This window comes from Macaca nemestrina, chromosome 19 (genome assembly GCF_043159975.1).
Source record: "Macaca nemestrina isolate mMacNem1 chromosome 19, mMacNem.hap1, whole genome shotgun sequence".
Classification (NCBI taxonomy): domain Eukaryota; kingdom Metazoa; phylum Chordata; class Mammalia; order Primates; family Cercopithecidae; genus Macaca; species Macaca nemestrina.
The window spans coordinates 73,839,488-73,860,840 of NC_092143.1; the positions used below are offsets into that span (position 1 = coordinate 73,839,488).

At 44.3% G+C, this 21,353-nt stretch overlaps 1 protein-coding gene across 5 annotated transcripts in view; it reads right to left on the reverse strand.

Moving 5' to 3' along the window:
• Window positions 1-19,516: 19,516 nt before the first annotated feature.
• The window catches only part of LOC105478822 (myomesin 1), a 178,900-nt gene continuing 177,063 nt past the window's right edge, over window positions 19,517-21,353 (reverse strand). For all 5 annotated transcript variants that reach the window (XM_011736457.3, XM_011736454.3, XM_011736455.2 and 2 more), the window contains one exon: window positions 19,517-20,265. In XM_011736457.3, the coding sequence (XP_011734759.2) occupies window positions 19,972-20,265 (294 nt within the window). In that variant the 3' untranslated portion in view covers window positions 19,517-19,971. The remainder of the gene's footprint in view (window positions 20,266-21,353) is intronic.

Genomic DNA, 21,353 nt, shown 5'->3' on the forward strand with positions numbered 1-21,353 from the left:
CAGCCGTAACAATTTGGTTTATGCCCCTTTCGTCTTTCTTCCTCCACATTTATTTATGTGATTTTTTTTTTTTTTCTTTATGTTTTGAGACAGAGTGTTGCTCTATTGCCCAGGTTGGAGTGCAGTGGTGCAATCTCTGCTCACCACAACCTCTGCCTCCTGGGTTCAAGTGATTCTCCTTCCTTAGCCTCCCAAGTAGCTGAGATTACAGGCGTGCACCACCATGCCTGACTAATTTTTTGTATTTTTAGGAGAGACGGGGTTTTGCTACATTGGCCAGGCTGGTCTCAAATTCCTGGCCTCCGTGATCCTCCCTCTCTGGCCTCCCAAAGTTCTGGGATTGCAGGCATGAGCCACAGTGCCTGGCCCATTTATGTGATTTTAAATTGAAGAAAAGAAAATAAACTTTCCTTACCAGTTAAGCAATATATCAATTAACATTTTGTCAGCTACACAGCATTTCCTCTATGGATTACCACAGGATTTTTTATTTTTATTTTTTAAAATCTCCTATTTTTTAGCATTAACTTTTTAAAAAATAGAGGTCTCACTCTTTAGCACTGAAATGCTTTGAGTGTGTTTTGATGTGTAAATAATATAGTGGTGAACATTCTTATTCAAACATCTTAGGCTATTATCTCTATTTTCTTATGGTAGAATTATTTAATGCAGAATTTCTGTGTCTAGGGATATATAATTTTAAGATTTTTGATACATATTTCTGCTTTTTATTCCCTTTTATAAACTTGCTGTTTTGCTCTACCTTTAGAAAAACAATGCGAGCACCAAGCAAATTGTGAAGGCCCAAACCTTCTCTGCTCTTTATTTTGTATTATTTACTTATTTTTAACAGACAGGATTTGGCTCTGTTGCCCAGGATGGAGTGCAGTGGTATGATCATAGCTCACTATAATCTCAAACTCCTGGGCTCAAGTGATCCTCCTGCCTCAGCCTCCAGAGAAGCTGGGGCCAGAGGTGCATGCCAACATGCCCAGCTAATTTTAAAATTTTTCGTAGAGATAAGATCTTGTTTTGTTGCCAGTGCTAGTCTCTTGAACTCCTGGGGTCAAGCAGTCCTCCTGACTTGACCTCCCCAGGTGCTGGGATTGCAGGTGACTTCCCTTCTCTTTATCACATAAAAACCCATTCTCTGGAAGTAATCTGACAAATTAATTCTCACAGAAAGGTGAAGCAGGGAGGATGCTCATTGTGTGAAGCTGGGAGCAGCCTCGGTCTTGCCCAGTGCTGTGCGTGGGTGACTTGATTGCATGGAACTTTGGGCCAAGAGGAGCTTTATTCATACTCGCTAGCAGGAGTAGATGCACTGCCCTGCTGGGTTGGTGTTAAGTCATAGGAGGTAACTTGATGAAGGGCGAGTGGCTTTCTCATTAAGCAGTTTCAGCCCACTGAGAAGAAATAAGGGGATATATATTTTGGGTGAGGTGAGGACAATGCACCTTTTTTTTTTACTATTTCTGGAATCTCATTCTATGGATTATTAAATACTCTGCCCATTAATAAAAGAGGTTAGTGGGGAAAATAGTCTTGAAATCTCAAACTTAAGCATTCCATTCTCTGACCATAATATCCTCTGGCCTGCTTACCAAAAAGCTTAAATTCCAAATATTCCTATCTCATTGGGACTACCAGTTTACTGAGCGTCATTTGTCAAATGTTCTTCTCATTCTTCTTACCCAGCCTTAGACTCTAAGGTCGAACACTATAATCAGTTTCCTGAGAACCACCCTTGGCCAGGCACAGTGACTCATACCTATAATCCCAGCACTTTGGGAGGCCGAGGTGGGCAGATCACTTGAGATCAGGAGTTCGAGACCAGCCTGGCCAACATGGTGAAACCCCATCTCTTTTTTTAAAAAAATACAAAGATTAGCTGGTTTTGGTGACGTGCACCTGTAGTCCAACTACTTCTACTTGGGAGGTTGACGCACAAGAATTGCTTGAACCCTGGAGGTGGAGATCTCAGTGAGCCAAGATCCTGCCACTGCACTCCAGCCTGGGCGACAGAGCAAGACCGTCTCAAAAAAAAAAAGAAAAGAAAAGAAAGGACCACCCTTGACTTTGTTCCTTTGTTCTCTCTCCATTTATTTACCCACCTGGCACAGCCCCGTCCTCCAGCATAACCACACTTGTGCAAATGAATGTTGCAGATAATTGCACAGTGGTGCCACGAATGTGACACACAGATTTCGAATGGACCCTGGCACTTCCTGGAAACCTCCCACATCCCGCTGCTCTCCGAGATATTTATATCTTGCCTTTTCCTCTCTCCACTTACCTCATTTTCCATCTTCCTCTTAATTATTCACTCTCAGCTGACGACGTGGCCTCATAATTCCTTAAGAGCATGGGAACAGAAAGGAACATCCTCATTATCTCCCCATTAATCACCTGTATCTGGCTCGTATTCTTCCCTCCTGTCCTATGAAGGTAGAGGGCAAGGGTCCTCATCCAAGCACAGCTGAATTCCTGCCCGTCCTCTGAATGTTACCCTTTCTTGTCTCCTGAGATCTGTCTGCATCGTTTCCTCCTCCCTCTTCCTCAGTGAGTCTCGCCAGCATCTTCTAATCTATCATCTGTCATCCTAAAGTCCCCCACCCTACACTGAGTTCCCTTCAGCTACCATCTCATTTCTTTACTCCCCAGTCAAAAAAACTACTTGAAATCTATCTGTGCTCTGTGTCCCATTTTTTCCTTTCTGTTTTTTTTTGTTTGTTTTGTTTTTAAGATGGCGTATTGCTCTTGTTGCCCAGGCTGGAGTGCAATGGTGGGATCTCGGCTCACTGCAACCTCTGCCTCCCGGGTTCAAGTGATTCTCCTGCCTCAGCCTCCCAAGTAGCTGGGATTACAGGCACCCGCCACATTGGCCGGCTAATTTTTGTAATTTTAGTAGAGATGGGGTTTCGCCATGTTGGCCAGACTGGTCGCGAACTCCTTACCTCAGGTGACCCACTTGCCTCAGCCTCCCAAAGTGCTGGGATTACAGGCATGAGCCACCATGCCCGGCCTTGTGTCCCATTTTTTTCAACCTCCATTTTCTTTCAAATTCACACCAAGGCTTCTGTCACAAAAACTAAACTCTATGACAACTTCATCCTCACTGGACACAGCTGACCATTCTGTCTGGGGGACACACACTCTTCTCTTTCACCTCCCTGATACTCCCTGGTCCTTCTTCTGCCTCCCAAGTTTCTTCTCCTCGGTTGTCTTTGCTGGTTCCTCTCCTCTTCTAGAACTCTAAATGTTGGTGTGCACCCGGGCTCTCTTTTCCTTCCTTCCCTCTTTCCAGAAGGGGTCGTCTCTTGGAAACCCATAGATTTCAGGAGCATCTGTAGTCCAATGACTCTTAAATCTCCATCTCTCCCATGATCTCTCCCCTGAACCACAGATTTACCTATCCAACTTCTTCCCTGCCTTGTCCATGTGCAGGTCTAACAGGTGTCTCAAAATTAACATGCCAAATATGGGAGGCTTGATTTTCCTCCAAAACTCTTTCTCCCCATTTTTTCATGTCTCAAGTACTGGTGCCCAGCCCCTTCCAGCTGACAGGCTAAAAGTCTCCAGGTTATCCATGGCTCTTCCTTCTCTCCCTCATTCCCTATGTCCAGTGCTTCAACAGAACTTTACCCTGCAGTTGTATCTTGAATCTGTCCGTCTCTCTGCAACTCTACTGCTAGCTTTAGTCTAAGCTGTCTTCAATTTTATCCTGAACAGTGGAAGAGCAACTTGACCCTTTCCCCTTTTGTTTTTGTCCTTCTTCAATCCATTCTCCAACTAAGAACCCAGAGTGATTTTTTTTTTTTTTTTGAGATGGAGTCTTGCTCTGTTGCCCAGGCAGGAGTGCAGTAGCACAATCTCGGCTTACTGCAAGCTCCACCTCCCGGGTTCACGCCATTCACCTGCTTCAGTCTCCTGAGTAGCTGGAACTACAGGTGCCTGCCACCACGCCCAGCTAATTTTTTATATTCTTAGTAGAGACAGTGTTTCACCGTGTTAGCCAGGATGGTCTCGATCTCCTGACCTCGTAATCCGCCTGCCTCAGCCTCCCAAAGTGCTGGGATTACAGGTGTGAGCCACTATGCCTGGCCCAGAGTGATCTTTTTAAAAAGTTATTGAACTCATGTTCCTCTGCTTAAAACCCTCCAGTGGATTCCCACTGGATTTAGAATAAAGTCGAAATTCCTTACCTCACTCTATGTGGCCCCACATGATCTGACGCCTGCTTCCCTTTCTGACCTTGTACCTACGTTCCAGGCATACTGACCGACTTGCTGTTATTAAAACATGCGAAGGGCAGATATGCCCCTGGGCCTTTGCACTTGCTGTACCCTCTGCCTGGATCATCCTATCTAAACCAGTTCAAGCCTACCACTCATTATCTCTACCACTCATCATCTCTACCATTCATCATCTCTACCACTCATCGTCTCTACCACTCATCATCATCTCTACCACTCATCGTCATTACCATTTATCATCTCTACCACTCATTGTCGGGTCACGTCTTCACACCTCTTCACTCTTTCAACACAGTATCCTACTCTTGGTAGGCATTCAGAAATTTTTTTTTTTTTTTTGAGACAAGGTCTCCCTCTGTCACCCAGGCTGGAGTGTGCAGTGGCATGATCTCGACTCATTGCAACCTCCGTCTCTTGGATTCAAGCGATTCTCCTGCCTCAGCTTCCCAAGTAGCTGGGACTATAGGCACATGCCACCACACCTGGCTAATTTTATTTTTACTTTTATTTTGTATTTTTAGTAGAGACGGGGTTTCACCATGTTGGCCAGGCTGGTCTCGAACTCCTGACCTCAGGTGATCCACCTGCCACCAGCCTCCCAAAGTGCTAGGATTACAAGTGTGAACCACCTCACTCAGCCAATAAATATTTTTGAAGAAATAAGCGATGCTGTGCAATGAAGCCTGTTTGTTGGTTGACTCATGATTTCATTATTTTCCAGTAAAGAATGTGTTTGGGTCGGGTGTGGTGGCTCACACCTATAATCTCAGCACTTTGGGAAGGCAAGGTGGGAGGATTGCTTGAGCCCAGGAGTTCAAAACTAGCTTGGGGAACATAGCAAGACCTTGTCCCTCCAAAAATCAGAAAAGAAACAATTACCTGGGCATGGAGGTGCATGCTTGCAGTCCCAGTTACTCTGGAGGCTAAGGCAGGAGGATTTCTCAAGCCCAGGAGTTCGAGGCTGCCATGAGCTATGATTACGCCACTGCACTCCAGCCTGGGTGACAGAGAAAAACTCTGACTTACTTTTATTTTTATTTTTTCTCAAAGTCAGGGAATAAAAACCCTGTCTCAAAAAAATAAATAAATAAAAGCATATTCTTGGGCATCTATCCAAAACTGAAGCAGGATTAAAGAGGAATGAAAATACAGTTACAAATAATATGTTGACATCACTTCATAGCCAGCTATTTTAAATGTTCCTTTTGAGATAGTTCCTGACACTGTAATAAAATGATAATCTAGCCGTCATCCCCTAATCTGTCCACCTCCCACGGTTGACGGGGTAGACCTCTGATACCCCTGCCAAAGTAGTGCTCTTCGGGCCCATTGAAGCCCAACTTTGTGAAGAGTGGGCAAGAATGAAGGGCAGAATGGTCCCGCACCATCCATTACATTAAAAACATTAATTCATATGTTTTCAGTATAGGATTTCTATATGTTATTTTCCAAATTCATTTAGTTTTTTTTCCCCTAATAATATGTTGTTCCTGCCCTAGAGGTTATATTTCTTCCTTTACTTCCTTCAATATTTTAAACACGATTATTTTTAGGAGCTAAGCTATGAGGACGGAAAGGCATAAGAATGACATAATGGACTTTGGGGACTCTGGAGGAGTCCTTGAGTTAATGGATCATTCCCATTCATTAACTCTAGTTCTCGGATGGGAATGATCTCTTTTGTGATTCTTCCTTGTGCTGCTTCCTTTCCCAGATGGTTTTAAATTTTTACCTATGAACTCATCTGTAGTAGGTATTTTCCACCAGTTTTCTCTCAGGAGCCAAATTCCTCAGGTTGTATAGTTACAAGAAGTTACAGGAGGAGCAGGTCAGCTGGCTGAGGCTTCTCAGGACTGGTTGTCCAGTTAGTCTGGTCTCAGTTTCACAGGTGGGACAATTCCTTGGCTTTATACAGGGAACTCTCCTCACACAGGTTTGTGGCTTTATTTTTAAAAAAAAATTTTTTTTTTTTTGAGACGGAGTCTTGCTCTGTTGCCCAGGCTGGAGTGCAGTGTCGCGATCTTGGCTCACTGCAAGCTCCGCCTCCCGGGGTCACATCATTCTCCTGCCTCAGCCTCCCAAGTAGCTGGGACTACAAGTGCCCACCACCACTCCCGGCTAATTTTTTTGTATTTTTAATAGAGATGGGGTTTCACTGTGTTAGCCAGGATGGTCTTGTTCTCCTGACCTTGTGATCCGTCCGCCTCGGCCTCCCAAAGTGCTGGGATCACAGACATGAACCACCGCGCCCTGCCAGCTTCATCTTTTGACATGAGTGAATACTATGTATTTGATCTACGATCATTTGATGTATGAACAAGACCCCAGCAGCTCCACACTCCTGACGTTTGAGTTCCAACACCTTCTTTATCCACTCACTTTTACACTTGCACACTACTTTGCCTTTGAGTTCACTGTTCATTTCTACCCCCAATATTTTTCATTCAATAGATATTTATCAAATGCTTACTAATGTGCCAAGCATGATTCTAAACCCTAGACAATCAGCAATGAAGTACGTAATGTCTTTTCCCTGAACAATTGTACATTCAAGAGGCTTCTCTTTCTTCTTCTGTGCTCTAAATGTACTAAGGACAGTCCTGTTATATTTGATCTTGCATGGTTGTGTGTTTGGAGCATGTGGGTTTGTGGGGGTCCTGTGACGGAGGTAGCTCAACCTGCAGTAATAGCCAGAGGTCACCCCTCCCTTACATGTGGCCCTGTGAAGTATGCTCCTGGCATATCTTAAAGACTGTGAAAATATTTCTATCCAGAGGCAGCTGGGTATAATTAACTGTTAAGAAAATCAAGTCTGGAGCCTAAATGGCTAGGCTTAAATCCCAGACCACTTACTAGCTGTGTGGTCTTGGGCAAAAGGAACCCTCTTGGTTCCTCAGATTCCTCATGTGGAAAAGCAGCCCAATAGTAGCATCTCTCTACACGCTTATAGAAAGGATTCAGTGAGTAAAGGGCTTAGGACAGGAGCTGGCACGTTATAAGTACTTATGAATAGAGGCGGCGTAAACACCAATGACCCAGTGCCAATCACAAGGCTCTAGGACTAGTAGGTCTTGGAGAGGTGTTTCTTGTTGCCTTTATTGTTGTATTTTGGTTTCTTCTACCTGCACACCTTGTGCGTCAGGACCTGCTGGTGAGATGGCCCATCACAGTGGTCCACCAGCCTTGCTGGGCTGAGCTGTAAGCTGGAGCAAGGTAGGGAGCCCGGAAACCAAACCAAGTTCAAACCAGGAGAATGTCTGAAGTCTCCACGGGGACTGTGTTAGCTTGCTGGTGCTGCCACATAACAAAGGATCACAGATTATGTGGCTTAAGCAACAGACATGTATTACCTTATGGTTCTGGAGCTGGAAGTCTGAGATCAAGGCGTGCGTGGGGTTGGCTTCTCCCGGGGCCTCCCTCCTCGGCTTGCGCGTGGCCACATTTTCCCTCCTTCTCCATGTGGTCTTCCCTTTGAGTTTGTGTCCTAAACTCCTCACAAGGACAGCAGTCATTTTGGTTTAGAGCTCACTCCGGTGACCTCACTTACCTCTTTAAAGACATAATCTCCAAGTACAGTCACATTCTAAGGTACTGGGGTTTGGGGGCTTCAGCATACGAATTTTGAAGGACACAATTCAGCCTGTAATAAGGACAGAATGAATTTGGCCAATGCCTCCTTTGTCTGGGAGTAGATATTAAAGCACATGCCTGTGTATACCTGTCTGCTCTGGGGTTGCCTTCATGGTACTGAGGGATTTGTTTTTTGGTTTTTTGGAGACAGAGTTTTGCTCGTCTCCCAGGCTGGAGTGCAGTGGCACAATCTCGGCTCACTGCAACCTCTGTCTCCCGAGTTCAATCAAGTCTCCAGCCTCAGTCTCTCGAATAACTGGGACTACAGGTGCTAATTTTTGTATTTTCAGTAGAGACGTGGTTTCACCATGTTGGCCAGGTTGGTCTGGGACTCCCGACCTCAAGTGATTCACCTACCTTGGCCTCCCAAAGTACTGGGATTACAGGTGTGAGCCGCCGCACCCAGCCAGCCGAGGGATTTCTTTAACGTAAATACTCTTCCCTTCAGTCTTGAAACTGGCTAAAACCCTCCTGCTCATCAAAGCACCGATTAAATGCATCTGTGTCCACAAAGCCTTTTCTGATTCCTGTAATCCACCTTCCCCCGTACCCTAACCTCACCGCCCAGCAAGCATCGCACTCTGCTTGAACTCAGGCGATAGCACGCTGTCTGTCTCCTCCCCATGCACACTTTGTTTATATTGTGGTTATTCACATTCTGGTACTGCTAACACATCAGTTAGCAGTAAACATCCTGAGGGCAAATCTCCATCTGATTCGTCTTTGTTTTCTCACAGACATTGCTCAGTAAACATTTGTTGAAGGAATAAGTGAATGATAACAATAGCAGCAAAACTGGCATATATTTTGCACCTAAAGTCAAGTATTGAGAAGCTCCCCAAATCCATGATCAATAATTGACTAATTTTAAGAGATAATATGCTTAGCAGAACTTTTGTCAGCTCCTCAGAGTAAATGCTTCAAGGCCAGGCACAGTGGTGCACACCTGTAATCTCAGCACTTTCAAGGCCAAGGCAGGTGACTCACTCAAGCCCAGGAGTTCGAGATTAATCTGGGCAACACAGCAAAACCTGTCTCTACAAAAAAAAAAAAAAAAAAAAAAATTAGACAGGTGTGGTGGCGTGCACCTGTAGTCCCAGCTACTCGGGAGGCTGAGGTGGGAGGATCAATTGAGCCCAGGCGTTCAAGACTGCGGTGAGCCATAATTGCGCCACTGCACTCCAGCCTGGGTGACACAGAAACCCTGTCTCAAAACAACACCACCACCCACCCCACAAAAGAGAAAAACAACAAAAATGTTAATGCTTCAAAAGCCTGCCTTGTTGGGCAGAGGAGGCATGTAACTAATGCATACTTTCTACAGGCCGATGAATACCTTCGGCAAAAGAAAATATGCTATAAGGGTGTGTAAATTTCAAGGACTCATGCAAGCGGTCCATAGAGAAGTGAATTGAATTAGAATTTATTTATTTATTTTGCAGTGACTAGCCTAATCTCTCTACAAAAAGCACTTTAAAGGCTATAAAAGTAAACGCTTTCTGATTTTTTCCCCCTTTTCATTTTAAAGGGAGTTCCCAGAATTTGACTCTTGTTTTGAATGATGTCTTTGTAACAAACTTCCTGTGTTGACAAAGGACACACTGAATTTCTGTTACTGTGACTACCATAGAAATGAGAGCAGTTCCAATCCTGTCACTGTATTAAGGGCTTTATACAATTTCTTTCAAGTTTTCTTATTTTTATTATGTTTGTAGCTCTATAATATACAACCATAAAACAAGCTAATATTACTATAACAATATGCAACTGTATCTCTATATATCTCTATATAACACACAAATACTACACAGTAACAGTACTTTACAACAATATCTCTACAGCATACCACTATAATAAACATTTGAAGTGACACGTGGGTTTTTTTTTTTTTTAACTTCCCCTAGACTTTGGACTTATTTTACTTTAAATTATTTATCAACAAAGGTCTGAACACTTAATAACCTCTGCCTTATGGTGATACATTTCCCCATTATTTTAGTTTTATATTATCAAAGTACAGTGAAAATGAGACACATTGTCTCTGAACCTTAGCTATGCAGGAGATCAATCTGCTTCTACTTCATAGAAGTTGTTCAAATGTCACTGACAGTTTCTAGTAGAACCAGGGACATCAAAATGTCTATTTAAAAGCTGAAGTGATTTTAGCATGACCATATTTTAAAATGCAAATGAATTTTTTCTATTACTGTAGCTAAAATGGCTTCTCATTATCATTATGTTTTTATATTTTTATATTTCCTTTGAGAAGGCATCTCGCTCTGTTGCCAGGCTGGAGTGCAGTGGCACAATCTCAGCTCACTGCAACCTCCGCCTCCTGGGTTCAAGCGGTTCTCCTGCCTCAGCCTCCTGAGTAGCTGGGATTACAGGCATGTGCCACCACACCAAGCTGATTTTTGTATTTTTAGTAGAGACGGGGTTTCACCATGTTAGCCAGGCTGGTCTCTAACTCCTGACCTCAGGTGATCCACCTGCCTTGGTCTCCCAAAGTGCTGGGATTATAGGCGTGAGCCACCGTACTTGGCCTATATTTTTACTGACAGCTTTTCTTTTTCTTTGCTGCCTTGTATTTAAAGGCAACAACCGTCTTTTACACAGCGTTAGAAATGCTGAACCACTTTTTGAAATGTTAACAACCATAATGCAGCCCAGATAAGAAGCAAAATTAAGAGCCTCAAGAAATATAAAAGTGAGAAACATTCCAACTAAAAACGTTTAAACAAAATAGTCTCATTCTTTAGGGATGTGAAGTTTATGTGTAGAAGCCAGTACACATTTCCTGCCTCTTCTCCCTCACTTCCTGGCCCCCGGCGACACAGAGCGACTGTCCTGCTACACTTGAGTGAGATGGAAAAAACCAATTCCTCACCCCAGTTCATTTCCATGACTTCCGGCAGTGTCTGTTCAGAGGTCAAAGCTGTTGGTGATTTTTCACTTGTGCTGGACATAAACCTGGCAAAACGGCAGGAATTTTAGGGACAGAGGGCTTTCTACCATGGCAGGTCAGAAGAGCCTGGGGGAACAGGGCCTGACCCACACCAGGTGTCAAGTAAATATTTGTTGAATAAATGAATGAATGGAAGAAATGATATCTTATGGTTTGTCTTTTTTGGAGACAGAGTCTTGCTGTTGCCCTGCCTGGAGAGTGGTGGCACGATCGTGGCTCCCTGCAGCCTCGAGCTCCTGGGCTCGAGCATCTGCCCATCTCAGCCTCTCAAGTAGCTAGGACTACAGCGTGTGCCACCATGCCCAGCTAATTTATTTTTAGTTTTAGTTTTTGGTAGAGATGGAGACGCTCTGTGTTGCCCAGACTGGTCTCAAATTCCTGGCCTCCCGAGGTGCTGGGATTATAGGTGTGAGCCACCGTGCCCAGGCAATGCCTCGTGTTTTTAATAGGATGACATAGAGGTAGTTGCTTTTTCCTTCAGTTTTGAGATGAAAACAAGGAATTGATTTCATTTTCATTATTTTTTCATCTGTACTTCAGTGCTGCTGAAACTTTCTCCTGCGAGGATGATTTCAGATTTCTCAATTCTGCCCCAGCAATGAGTTGCTTCTCTTCTTTCTCTGCACAGTATTCACTTCCTTGAAGCCAAATGCCTCCTGGCAATTCAGTTCCTGGTTTTGAGTGTGTGAGGAAGACACACGCTTCTCGTGAAATTCTGGAGAATGTGTCCGGACTGCGTGGGAAGCTTATGGACCAGAGGTGCCTGTACTGACAGAAGCCTGTGAGCAAAGAGGGTTCCGAGATCTGGTTAGCTCTTTCCAGCCAGGAATATTAAGCTGCGAAGAACAAGGAAATTGAGGGGCATTCTCATATGTACTGCAGTTGGCATGGGCGTCTCCTTGGAGAGGCTTCCTGAGGGCAACTACGGGACATTTACATAACTAAGATCAGCCCTGGAACAACTGAAATAGAGTCAACGCGATAAAACACCCTGTGCTTCTGGGACACGTCCCCTCGTCTCTGAAAGGAAACACTTTGCTTCTATTTGACCCAGCAGGGTACCACCTTTTCTCCTGGCTTAGAACCAGCTCTTAGCAAGCAGAGTGGGTGGCTTTTGTGTGATACCACGGGCACTAGTAATGTCTCAGGCTGAAGTCCCAGCCCGATAGGTTATGCCCTTAACCTTTTAAAAATAGAAACGAGAGGAAAGAAACCACAAAAGGAAACCGTAGAACCTCAAGACCAGGGGAGGGGAACACTACCTTCGTAATTTATTCCAAACTGTGCCTATTTTGTTTCCAAAGTGTTTTAAATTAAACTTAGTTGTATATCGTTTTTCAGAATGTAAATATTTGTCCTCAAAAGTGGGTAGCAGGGAGCATGGACCGTCTCTGGGTAACCACAGTGTGTGTGTGAGCTTTGTGACAAGTCTACTCTGCCTTCTTGATGCTGGGCTACAATTAAAGTATGTTCCAAAAAAGTAAAAAATCCACTTAGATGTTAGTAAGTATGAGCTAAGTAATTTTGGAAACTTTCATGTGCATTTTAGAGATTGAGATTTTCATTTACATATATCAGTTGATTCTTCAGAAGCAATTTAAATAACTTAAGACTTTTTTAAACAGAATTTTATCTCTAAAGCCCAAGGTAGAGGTCAAAATGCAAATATTTGAAGCTGTGATGTGATGGCCACTGTGTATCCAGCTTGTAATCCTCCATATAATTGGTGTATTAGTATTTTATCTAAACATCTTGCTGTGGGTAAGTGAAGCAGACCCACAGAACAGAACTAATGAACACTTGAGACCGTGCCAGGGGCACTATCCATCCATAACCACTTTTTCAGTTGATCGTAGTGGATGCTTAGAAGTAACCAGCACATGCAGTTTGTGCTAATAACAATACAGTGTTGGTTTGTGCCACAGATGCTACACAGTACCTGGAAGTGCTACAGTAACCGCCAGAGCAGTAAAAAAATTATTGATTCTCTGCCTCAGAGAACTGACTCTTTTTTTTTTTTTTTTGAGACGGAGTTTCGGAGTTTCACTCTTATTGCCCAGGCTGGAGTGCAGTGGCACGATCTTGGCTCATTGTCCGCCTCCCGGGTTCAAGCGATTCTCCTGTCTCAGCCTCCCAAGTAACTGGGATTACAGGCACATGTCACCATGCCCAGCTAAGTTTTGTATTTTTAGTAGAGACGGGGCTTCATCGATTCGGTCTCGAACTTCTGACCTCAGTTGATCTGCCGTCCTTGGCCTCCCAAAGTGCTGGGATTACAGGTGTGAGCCACCTTGCCCGGCCAGAACTGACTTTTAATACCTCTATTGTGAAAGGTTTGCTGTCATCATTAACACACCACAAAGATGGGCGGGGTTTTGTTTTCGTTTTTGTAATACAGAGTATAAGAATTCCAAGTTCCTGGTGCTTTGACTCCCATTTTCCCTTTTATTTGTTCTTAGAATTCAACCCCAGTAATCATGTAAGCTTCACCTCTCCTAGGTTCTGGTCACACATCTCACATTGCCCCCTTCTCTTACATTCGGGGCTCTTTGTAGCTGATATCTTCTGAAAGCCATAATTTCTAACCCCGAGTTTTTAGTAAACTCACAATTTCGCTATGATGCTACATTTGCAACCCCTCCCCTCTGTCTCCAGATGGCTCCCCTTTTAGCCATCCAATCATCCACCTAGCTGCTCAAGCCCGTAGATGGGCAAGTGGTCCTGAGCAATTCCTTCTCCTTCTGCCCCTGTGCAATCCACACTTAAGTCCTGTCATTACACGTCCGAAATATCTTTCAGATCCATGTGTCCTCTTCTCAGCCAATCCTCTCACAGACTGCAAAAGCCTCCTAAGTGGTCTATCCAAGGGTAGAGTGGGACTTCCTGAGGACAGAGGGATGGAGGGGCGGGGCGGGTTGTCAGTGGGGGTGAGCATTTATTCTATGCAGCACCCTTGAAGAGACTGGCCCTGAGGCCAGTCTGGTGCTGGGCAGGGTTGACATGAAGGGAGTACATGTTTGCATATGAGGCTTGGCCAGAGGATCTCTGGCAGAGGCACATCACAAGCAGGAAGAAGAGACTAGAAGTGAGAAAAAAAAATGTATTTCATTTTTTTTCTTTTTTCTTTTGATGTAGAGATGGGGCTTCACTATGTTGCCCAACTGGTCTCTAATTCCTGGGCTGAAGCAATCCTCCTGCCTTGGCCTCCCAAACTGCTGGGATTAAAAAAATGTATTTTGGGCCATGCACGGTGGCTCATGGCTGTAATCCCAGCATTTTGGGAGGCCAAAGTGGGCAGATGACTTGAGCTCAGGAGTTCAAGACCAGCCTGGGCAATGTGTTGAAACTCCATCTCTACAAAAAATACAAAAATTAGCTGGGTGTGGTGCCTCACACCTGTAGTCTCAGCTACTTTGGGGCCTGAGGTGGGAGAATCACCTGAGCCAGTTCCTGGAGAGAAGCACCTGAGCCCAGGAGGTTGAGGCTGAAGTGAGCCATTCACACCACTGCACTCCTGCCTGGGTGACAAAGCGAGACCCTGTCTCAAAAACTACGTATGTATATTTACCCACGTGTTCACCAGTTCTGTCACTCTTCATTCTTTGTTGATCTGAATTCCTGTCTGATATAATTTGCCTCCGTCTGAAGATCTTCCCTTAATATTTCTTACCACATAGATTTGGTGGTGGTAGATCTCTCATCTTCAGTTTGTCAGAAGGTTTTCTTTTACTCAATTTCTGCACAACATTTTCAGCAGGTAGAGAATGGTAGGTGAACAGTTTTTTTGTTGTTCGTTTGTTTTTATTTTTGGCGATTTGAAGACCTTGCTCCACTGACCTCTGGCTTCTATAGTGTCTCACGAGAAATCCTGTATTATTCTAACTTGTGCTCCTCTGTACATAATTTGTCTTATTCTCAGCTTTTAAGATTTTCTCTTGATCTATGTTTTCCAGCAAACTCATGATGCTATGCCTTGATATTCTTCCGTATCTCTACTTAATGTATTAAAACTTTCTTCTGGCTTCTTGAACACAAGGAACATAGTTATTGTGGATGCGCAAAAGTCCTTGTCTGTTAATTCAATCATCTGGGTCATTTCTGGGCTTGTTTTGTGAATGTACTTTTCTGTTATTAGTCATATTGCTTTTTTGTATGCTGGCTAGCTCTTGACTGGATACTGGCTATTGTGAATCTTAGAGTGTGTTCATTTAAAGTGCGCTGCACCTTGTTGTGACACACGGTTTGTTGTAGATATTTGATCCTCTTGAGGCTTGCTTTTAAGCTCTGTTAGGGTGAGGCCAGAGCAGCTTTTAATCTAGGATTAATTTCTGACCTCAGGAGTGCCCCACTCCTGAGGTGAGAAACCTCTGAGGACTGTACCCGAGGCCCACATATTACAAACTCTTTTCTTTTTTTTTTTTTTTTTTTTTTTTTTTTGAGACGGAGTCTCGCTGTGTTGCCCAGGCTGGAGTGCAGTGGCCGGATCTCAGCTCACTGCAAGCTCTGCCTCCTGGGTTTTTACGCCATTCTCCTGCCTCAGCCTCCCGAGTAGCCGGGACTACAGGCGCCCGCCACCTCGCCCGGCTAGTTTTTTTTTTTTTTGTATTTTTTAGTAGAGATAGGGTTTCACCGTGTTAGCCAGGATGGTCTCGAACTCCTGACCTCGTGATCCGCCCGTCTCGGCCTCCCAAAGTGCTGGGATTACAGGCTTGAGCCACCGCGCCCGGCCTACAAACTCTTTTCATTCCAGCTGGTGGAAATGGAATCTGCTTCCAGCCCGTGTGAGCTCCAAGAACTGTTTGACCGGAGGCTTTCCGGATTTATCTCTCCCGTGCATTCGCAGAACAGTACTCAGCCAAGGAGCATGTGCAGACTCCAGCACCCTGTCTTCGTGCAACTCTCCTCTCTCTATTATTCTTTCTCATAAATTCTAGACGACCCAGCCTCCGTGAACCTCAATCTCTATCCCCTCAATTCAATGAGACTGACAGGTTCCCCCTGCTGAATTGCAGCCTGAGCACTCTGTCTAGGCAAGAAGAAGCTGGAGCAATCATAGTTGTCTCATCGCTTTTTCTCCTCTCAGGCATCCTGGGCCTGCACATCTGCTTGCCAATGCCCTGAACAGTTATTTTTCCATATATTTTGCCTGTTTTTCTAGTTGTTCATGGTGGGAGGACAATTTCCATAACAGTCATCCTTTGTGGGCAGACAGAGAAGTCCCGTGTGGTGCAGTTTTGCATTTGCTTCCCTGAGGCCCCAGACAGCGACCATTTTTATGGGAATTCTTGGCTTGATATTGTTTCCATGTGGTGCTGTAAATTTGCACCCCACAAACATGCAGTACTAGTTTGAGGAATCCATTACATTTTCTGTCTATCCAGAACCGCCCCCAGGCAGATGGAAAGCTTCAGTATAGCTTCTCTATGTCAGTTGGTGATATTTTTACTATTCCCATTTTTGTTTTGACTAAGCCACTCATTGTGCATTTCAGATTTGTGCAGGGATCCTGGTACCAACTCACTACCTTGAACAATCCAGGTCTACATCTCTCATTCTGGCATGGGTATTAAAACTCCAGTCCCAGATCTTAGGGCCTATATCTAGGCAAAATTAGTATTTCTGCATTATGTAGGCTGTGCATATTTGATTTTCACGTATTTGAAACGTCTTAGTGTAGTGACTTAAGTCCAATTTTTTTTTTTTTTTTTTTTTTTTGACAGATATCACTGTCTTCCAGGCTGGAGTGCAGTGGTGCAATCATAGCTCACTGCAGCCTTGACCTCCCAGGCTCAAACGATCTTCCTGCTTCAGCCTCCTGAGTAGCTGGAACCACAGGTTCATGCCACCACCCCCAGCTAATTTTGGATTTTTTGTAGAGATGGGTTTTCACCATGTTCCCCAGGCTAGTCTCAAACTCCTGGGCTCAAGTGATCCTCCTGCCTTGGCCTCCCAAAGTGCTGGGATTACAGGTGTAAGCCACTGCACCCAGCCTCCAGCTTTGTGATTCCAATGTAAAATGTTTAATTGACTATGATTTTATGTTCATCTTACTAAGTTTATATACAACATGAGAATATTTATGAAAACTCCAAATTTTCTGTATATACTTAGTTTAGTAGATAATTAAAGTTATTTAAGTTCTTGAGACAGTTTTGTTTAGGTCAGACAATAGCAGTTCTTAAAGTGGAGAGAAAATATATTAATTTATAAATAAAGCTTAACAAATTAAAGGGAATTTAGTTATGCTATAACAAGCAGCCTTAAACTTAATGTTCTTCAATGGTTAGATTTTTAAATGGAAAAATAATGTTTTAAAGTTGAACTTCAAGAATATAGGAAGATCTAGGGTTTAAAATGTGTCACTTGACTATTCTATATATATATATATATACACACACACATATATATACACACACACATATATATATATACTATATATATATATATATATATATTTTTTTTTGAGATGGAGTTTCGCTCTTGTTGCCCAGGCTGGAGTGCAATGGTGAGAGCTTGGCTCACCACAACCTCCGCCTCCTGGGTTCAAGCCATTCTCCTGCCTCAGCCTCCCGAGCAACTGGGATTACAGGCATGTGCCACCATGCCCAGCTAGTTTTGTATTTTTAGTAGAGACGGGGTTTCTCCATGTTGGTCAGGCTGGTCTCGAACTCCCGACCTCAGGTGATCTGCCTGCCTTGGCCTCCCAAAGTGCCGGGATTACAGGCGTAAGCTACCACGCCCAATCTATATATGAATTTTATAAAACTAAAGTAAATTCTGAATGGTCTTTTCTGTGTTCCAAGTTGATCCTTTAAGTACCACCACTTCACATTTACCAGGTCACAGGTTCATAAATTCTTATGTGTTACAAAGTACCTTTGGCATCATTAAAGTGATGGATCTATAGTTTCAGTTACATTTTTTTCCCTGTAGAAATAACAGCTTTTTACCTAAGCTATTAAATCTTGAGGTCACTGGTTTAGTTTGGTCATTATAATGGCTGAAATGATTCTTGTAACTATTTTATTGAGAAATCTCGGTGTATGGAGCTCCAAACACAAAAGCCATCTCCCCGACTCACTGCTGCCGTGTCCTATCAGGCCCCTCTGCTGGGCGCAGGGGTCTTAGGCCACACTTCGATTTCATACATTTTTGTACAATTTCAGAATTTGGAACACACTGTTTTGAAATTTTGTTTCCACCTGATTCAACATCCTTCTTGCTTTCTCCCCAGTCTGGGCTCCAGCAGGTGGAAATTAGGGAAGGGGTGGGAGGTGCTGCTTGCAGAAACCCCACCTCTCCAATGCTGGGAACTCTGTCGCTGGCCCTTTGAAGGGTATGGTGGGGGCTTTTCGGAGAGTCTTAGGGGCCTCTCGCTTGTATAGCCCTTGGCCCTTGGCATGGGAGGTCTGCCGCCGCTTGAACCCTCCCCGCCCCACCCCCACCCCACCACCCTCCTGCCTTTAGCTCCCCAGCAGGTGTCCACCCACTGGCAGTTTCCTTCTGGGTCGGCTTGTTCAGAGGTAGGCCTCTTGCTGAGGCAGGGAGAACTGCAGACTGCTCATGGCCAGCCACCTTCCACGGGGTCCACTTGACCCTTGGGAAGCTCATCTACTTGCCGTATCTGGGAGTGAGAACACAGCATCTGGCTCCTGCTTGGTGTTCAGTGTCACAGCAGCAGCATCCAGCACTTGTCTGGACAAGAGGATTGGCCACAGTCAGATGAGAAGCAATTTCCAGCCTTAAACTTGTAAAGGAGAGGGTGTGCAGCAGCTCCTGCCAACTGCTAAGGAAATTTCTTGCCCCATCTGCTACCTTTGGCAGGAGAAAGAAGGGGAAAAAATTGTTTTTATGAGATGGTCTTGTTCTGTCGCCCAGGCTGGAGTGCAGCGGCGCCATCATGGCTCACTGCAGCCTTGACCTCCCAGGCTCAAATGATCCTCCTGCCTCAGCTTCCCAAGTAGCTGCGACTATAGGTGGGCACCACCACACCCAGCTGATTTTAAAAATTTGTTGTAGAGAGGGGTCTTGCTATGTTGCCCAGGCTGGTCTTGAACTCCTGGACTCAAGCAATCCTCCTGCCTCAGCCTTCCAAAGTGCTGGGATTACATGTGTGAGCTACTGCACCCAACAGCAAAACTTCACCTTGACCATTTTCCTACAATGGTGTGTGTTATGTGTACGTGTGTGTGTGTGTGTGTGTGGTGCTGGGGTCAGGGAGGACAAAACTTTCTAAAACAGCTGCTGCTGGGATGCTCTCAGCAAACCCCTCAGGGAGTGGCAAGTTCCACAGCTGGCAGTTCTCTGCGCTTAGAATGAAGGCTTCTTTTGTACCTTTTATTCTTAGCTGTGAGCCCTTAGTCTCCAATTCTGGCACGAGGCACCTCACACCATCTTATCACACGTAATTGGCACACTACGTTCAATTGCCTTGTGTATCTTATTAATGGAATGGGCTTGTGTGGTGAGCCACCGGATGTGCCGGCGCAGTGTAATTTCACACCCCGAACCTCGTTGAGCTCAGACGACTTATCTGATCATGTTGCAAGGTACTGCTTCCACCAAAAGGAATTTCAATCAGACGATGTGGCACAAGAAGCATTGAGAAAGAAGCACCAAGAACACCCAACCTAGTAGCAAAACAGCAGGAATTTGAGAAACAGTGTCGGGGAAGAGGACAGATGTGAAAACTGTTTATTCATACTGAGGAGGTTCCCAGCCATAAGGCGCCCGTTGAAAAGCACAGCACTTCTGTGACAACACACAAGACACGGCCGTGGCTTCACAGCTGCAGCTAATCCCAACTCGCCCCACAACACATTCGTCTGCCCTCTGACCATCACTCAATGTCCCTCCAACTTTATTCAAGTCTTCTCCTTAAAACTCTTTCCTAATCTCCATGCTATGAATGGTATTTTCTTAACACATAATTTTGTAGATAAAGAAAAACAATTAAAGTGTCACTAGTTGGTGCTTTTTTATGTGAATGAAAGATCTGACATTATTTCCCCCTCAACCCAGAAAAGAAGAGGGAGGAGAAAGCACGAAGATGTCTCATCCTTAACCCAAACCATTCACATCCAAGTCGCACAGGCCAGCTGGCTCTCCTCGCACCTCCGGTCACTTGGCCTTCTTGCCGCCTTTCTGGGCCTCCAAGGCAGCCATCCTCGCCTCCTCCTCTGGGATGAACACGCTGACAGTGAAGTCGCTGGTCTCCGAGCCATACTTGTTCTTCACAACCAGCCCGTATTTGCCCGAGTCAGCAGTGCTCACGCCGTTGATGGTGAAGTACGCGGTCTTCCCGGCCTCGAACTTGAGGTTGCAGTGGTCATCTGAGGCCAGGGCCTTTTCGTTCTTCAACCACGAGACCTCCGGAGGCGGGTCTCCCCACACATTGCAAGTGAGATTAAGGGCCTGCAAGACAGGTTTTATGGGAGAGAAGAAGATAAATTAGATATAATAGACACAATGTCAACAATCTTGCCAGCTACTGGCTTGGCATGACCAAAGGGAGGATAAGTAAAAACCTCCTGGACCAGGGTTTAAAGGAGTTATGTGTGTGCACCCGTGTGAGTTACAGTTCGAAATAACATCTGAGGGGACCTCCTCAAGGCCTTTTAATGCTCCTCAAGGCCTTTATATGCTTTCTGGCTTCTGGAATGCTTATTATCAAAAACACACAAAAGAGTTTAGGTCTATTCCGCATTTTCACTTTCTCCTTCATAAACATATAGATGCCTTTTGCTCTATTGTGGCATTTTGGGTTCTGTCTCAGTAGAGGAATCTCATTGCTGTAATTGCCACCTGCTCCCTTTTGCATTTCATTTGTGTCAAAGAGCCGGGCAGCAGAATCACGGCAGCTGCTTCAGATAATGTTACCAATTTTCAAATTCCACCACCATTATTTTACTTCTCTCCTCAAACCCCACTCAATCTGTCACAGTTGCAGTGGTTCCCTACCAAAATGTATTCCTAAAGAAAATATTCTCATCTGTGCCGAAACCTTATTCTAAAAGATCAATATTCTCAATATATATGTAGATACAAGGTCTACAGTTTTACTTTACCTTACTTTTTTTTGATAATTGTAAATTCACATGCAGTTGTAAGAAAGAATAAAGAGATCCATAAGAAATAATAAAGAGATCAGGTGTGCTGTCTACCAAGCTTCCCCAGTGGTAACATTTTGCAAAACTGTAGTACAATGTCATAACCAGTATATTGACATTGAGGCAATCCACTGACCTTATTTAGATTTCTCTAATTTTACTGGTGCTTATTTGTGTTTGCATGTGTTTCATTCTATTCAATTTACAGAATATTTTCATCACCACAAGAACCCCTTGTGTTGTCCTTTTATAACCACACCCAGCTCTCTCCTCCAACTTCCAACCTCTGTTCCTAATCTCTGGCAACCACTCATCTGCTTTCCATTTCTAATATTTTGTCAGGTCAAAGATATTATATAAATAGAATCAAGCAGTCTATAACCTTTCAGAAAA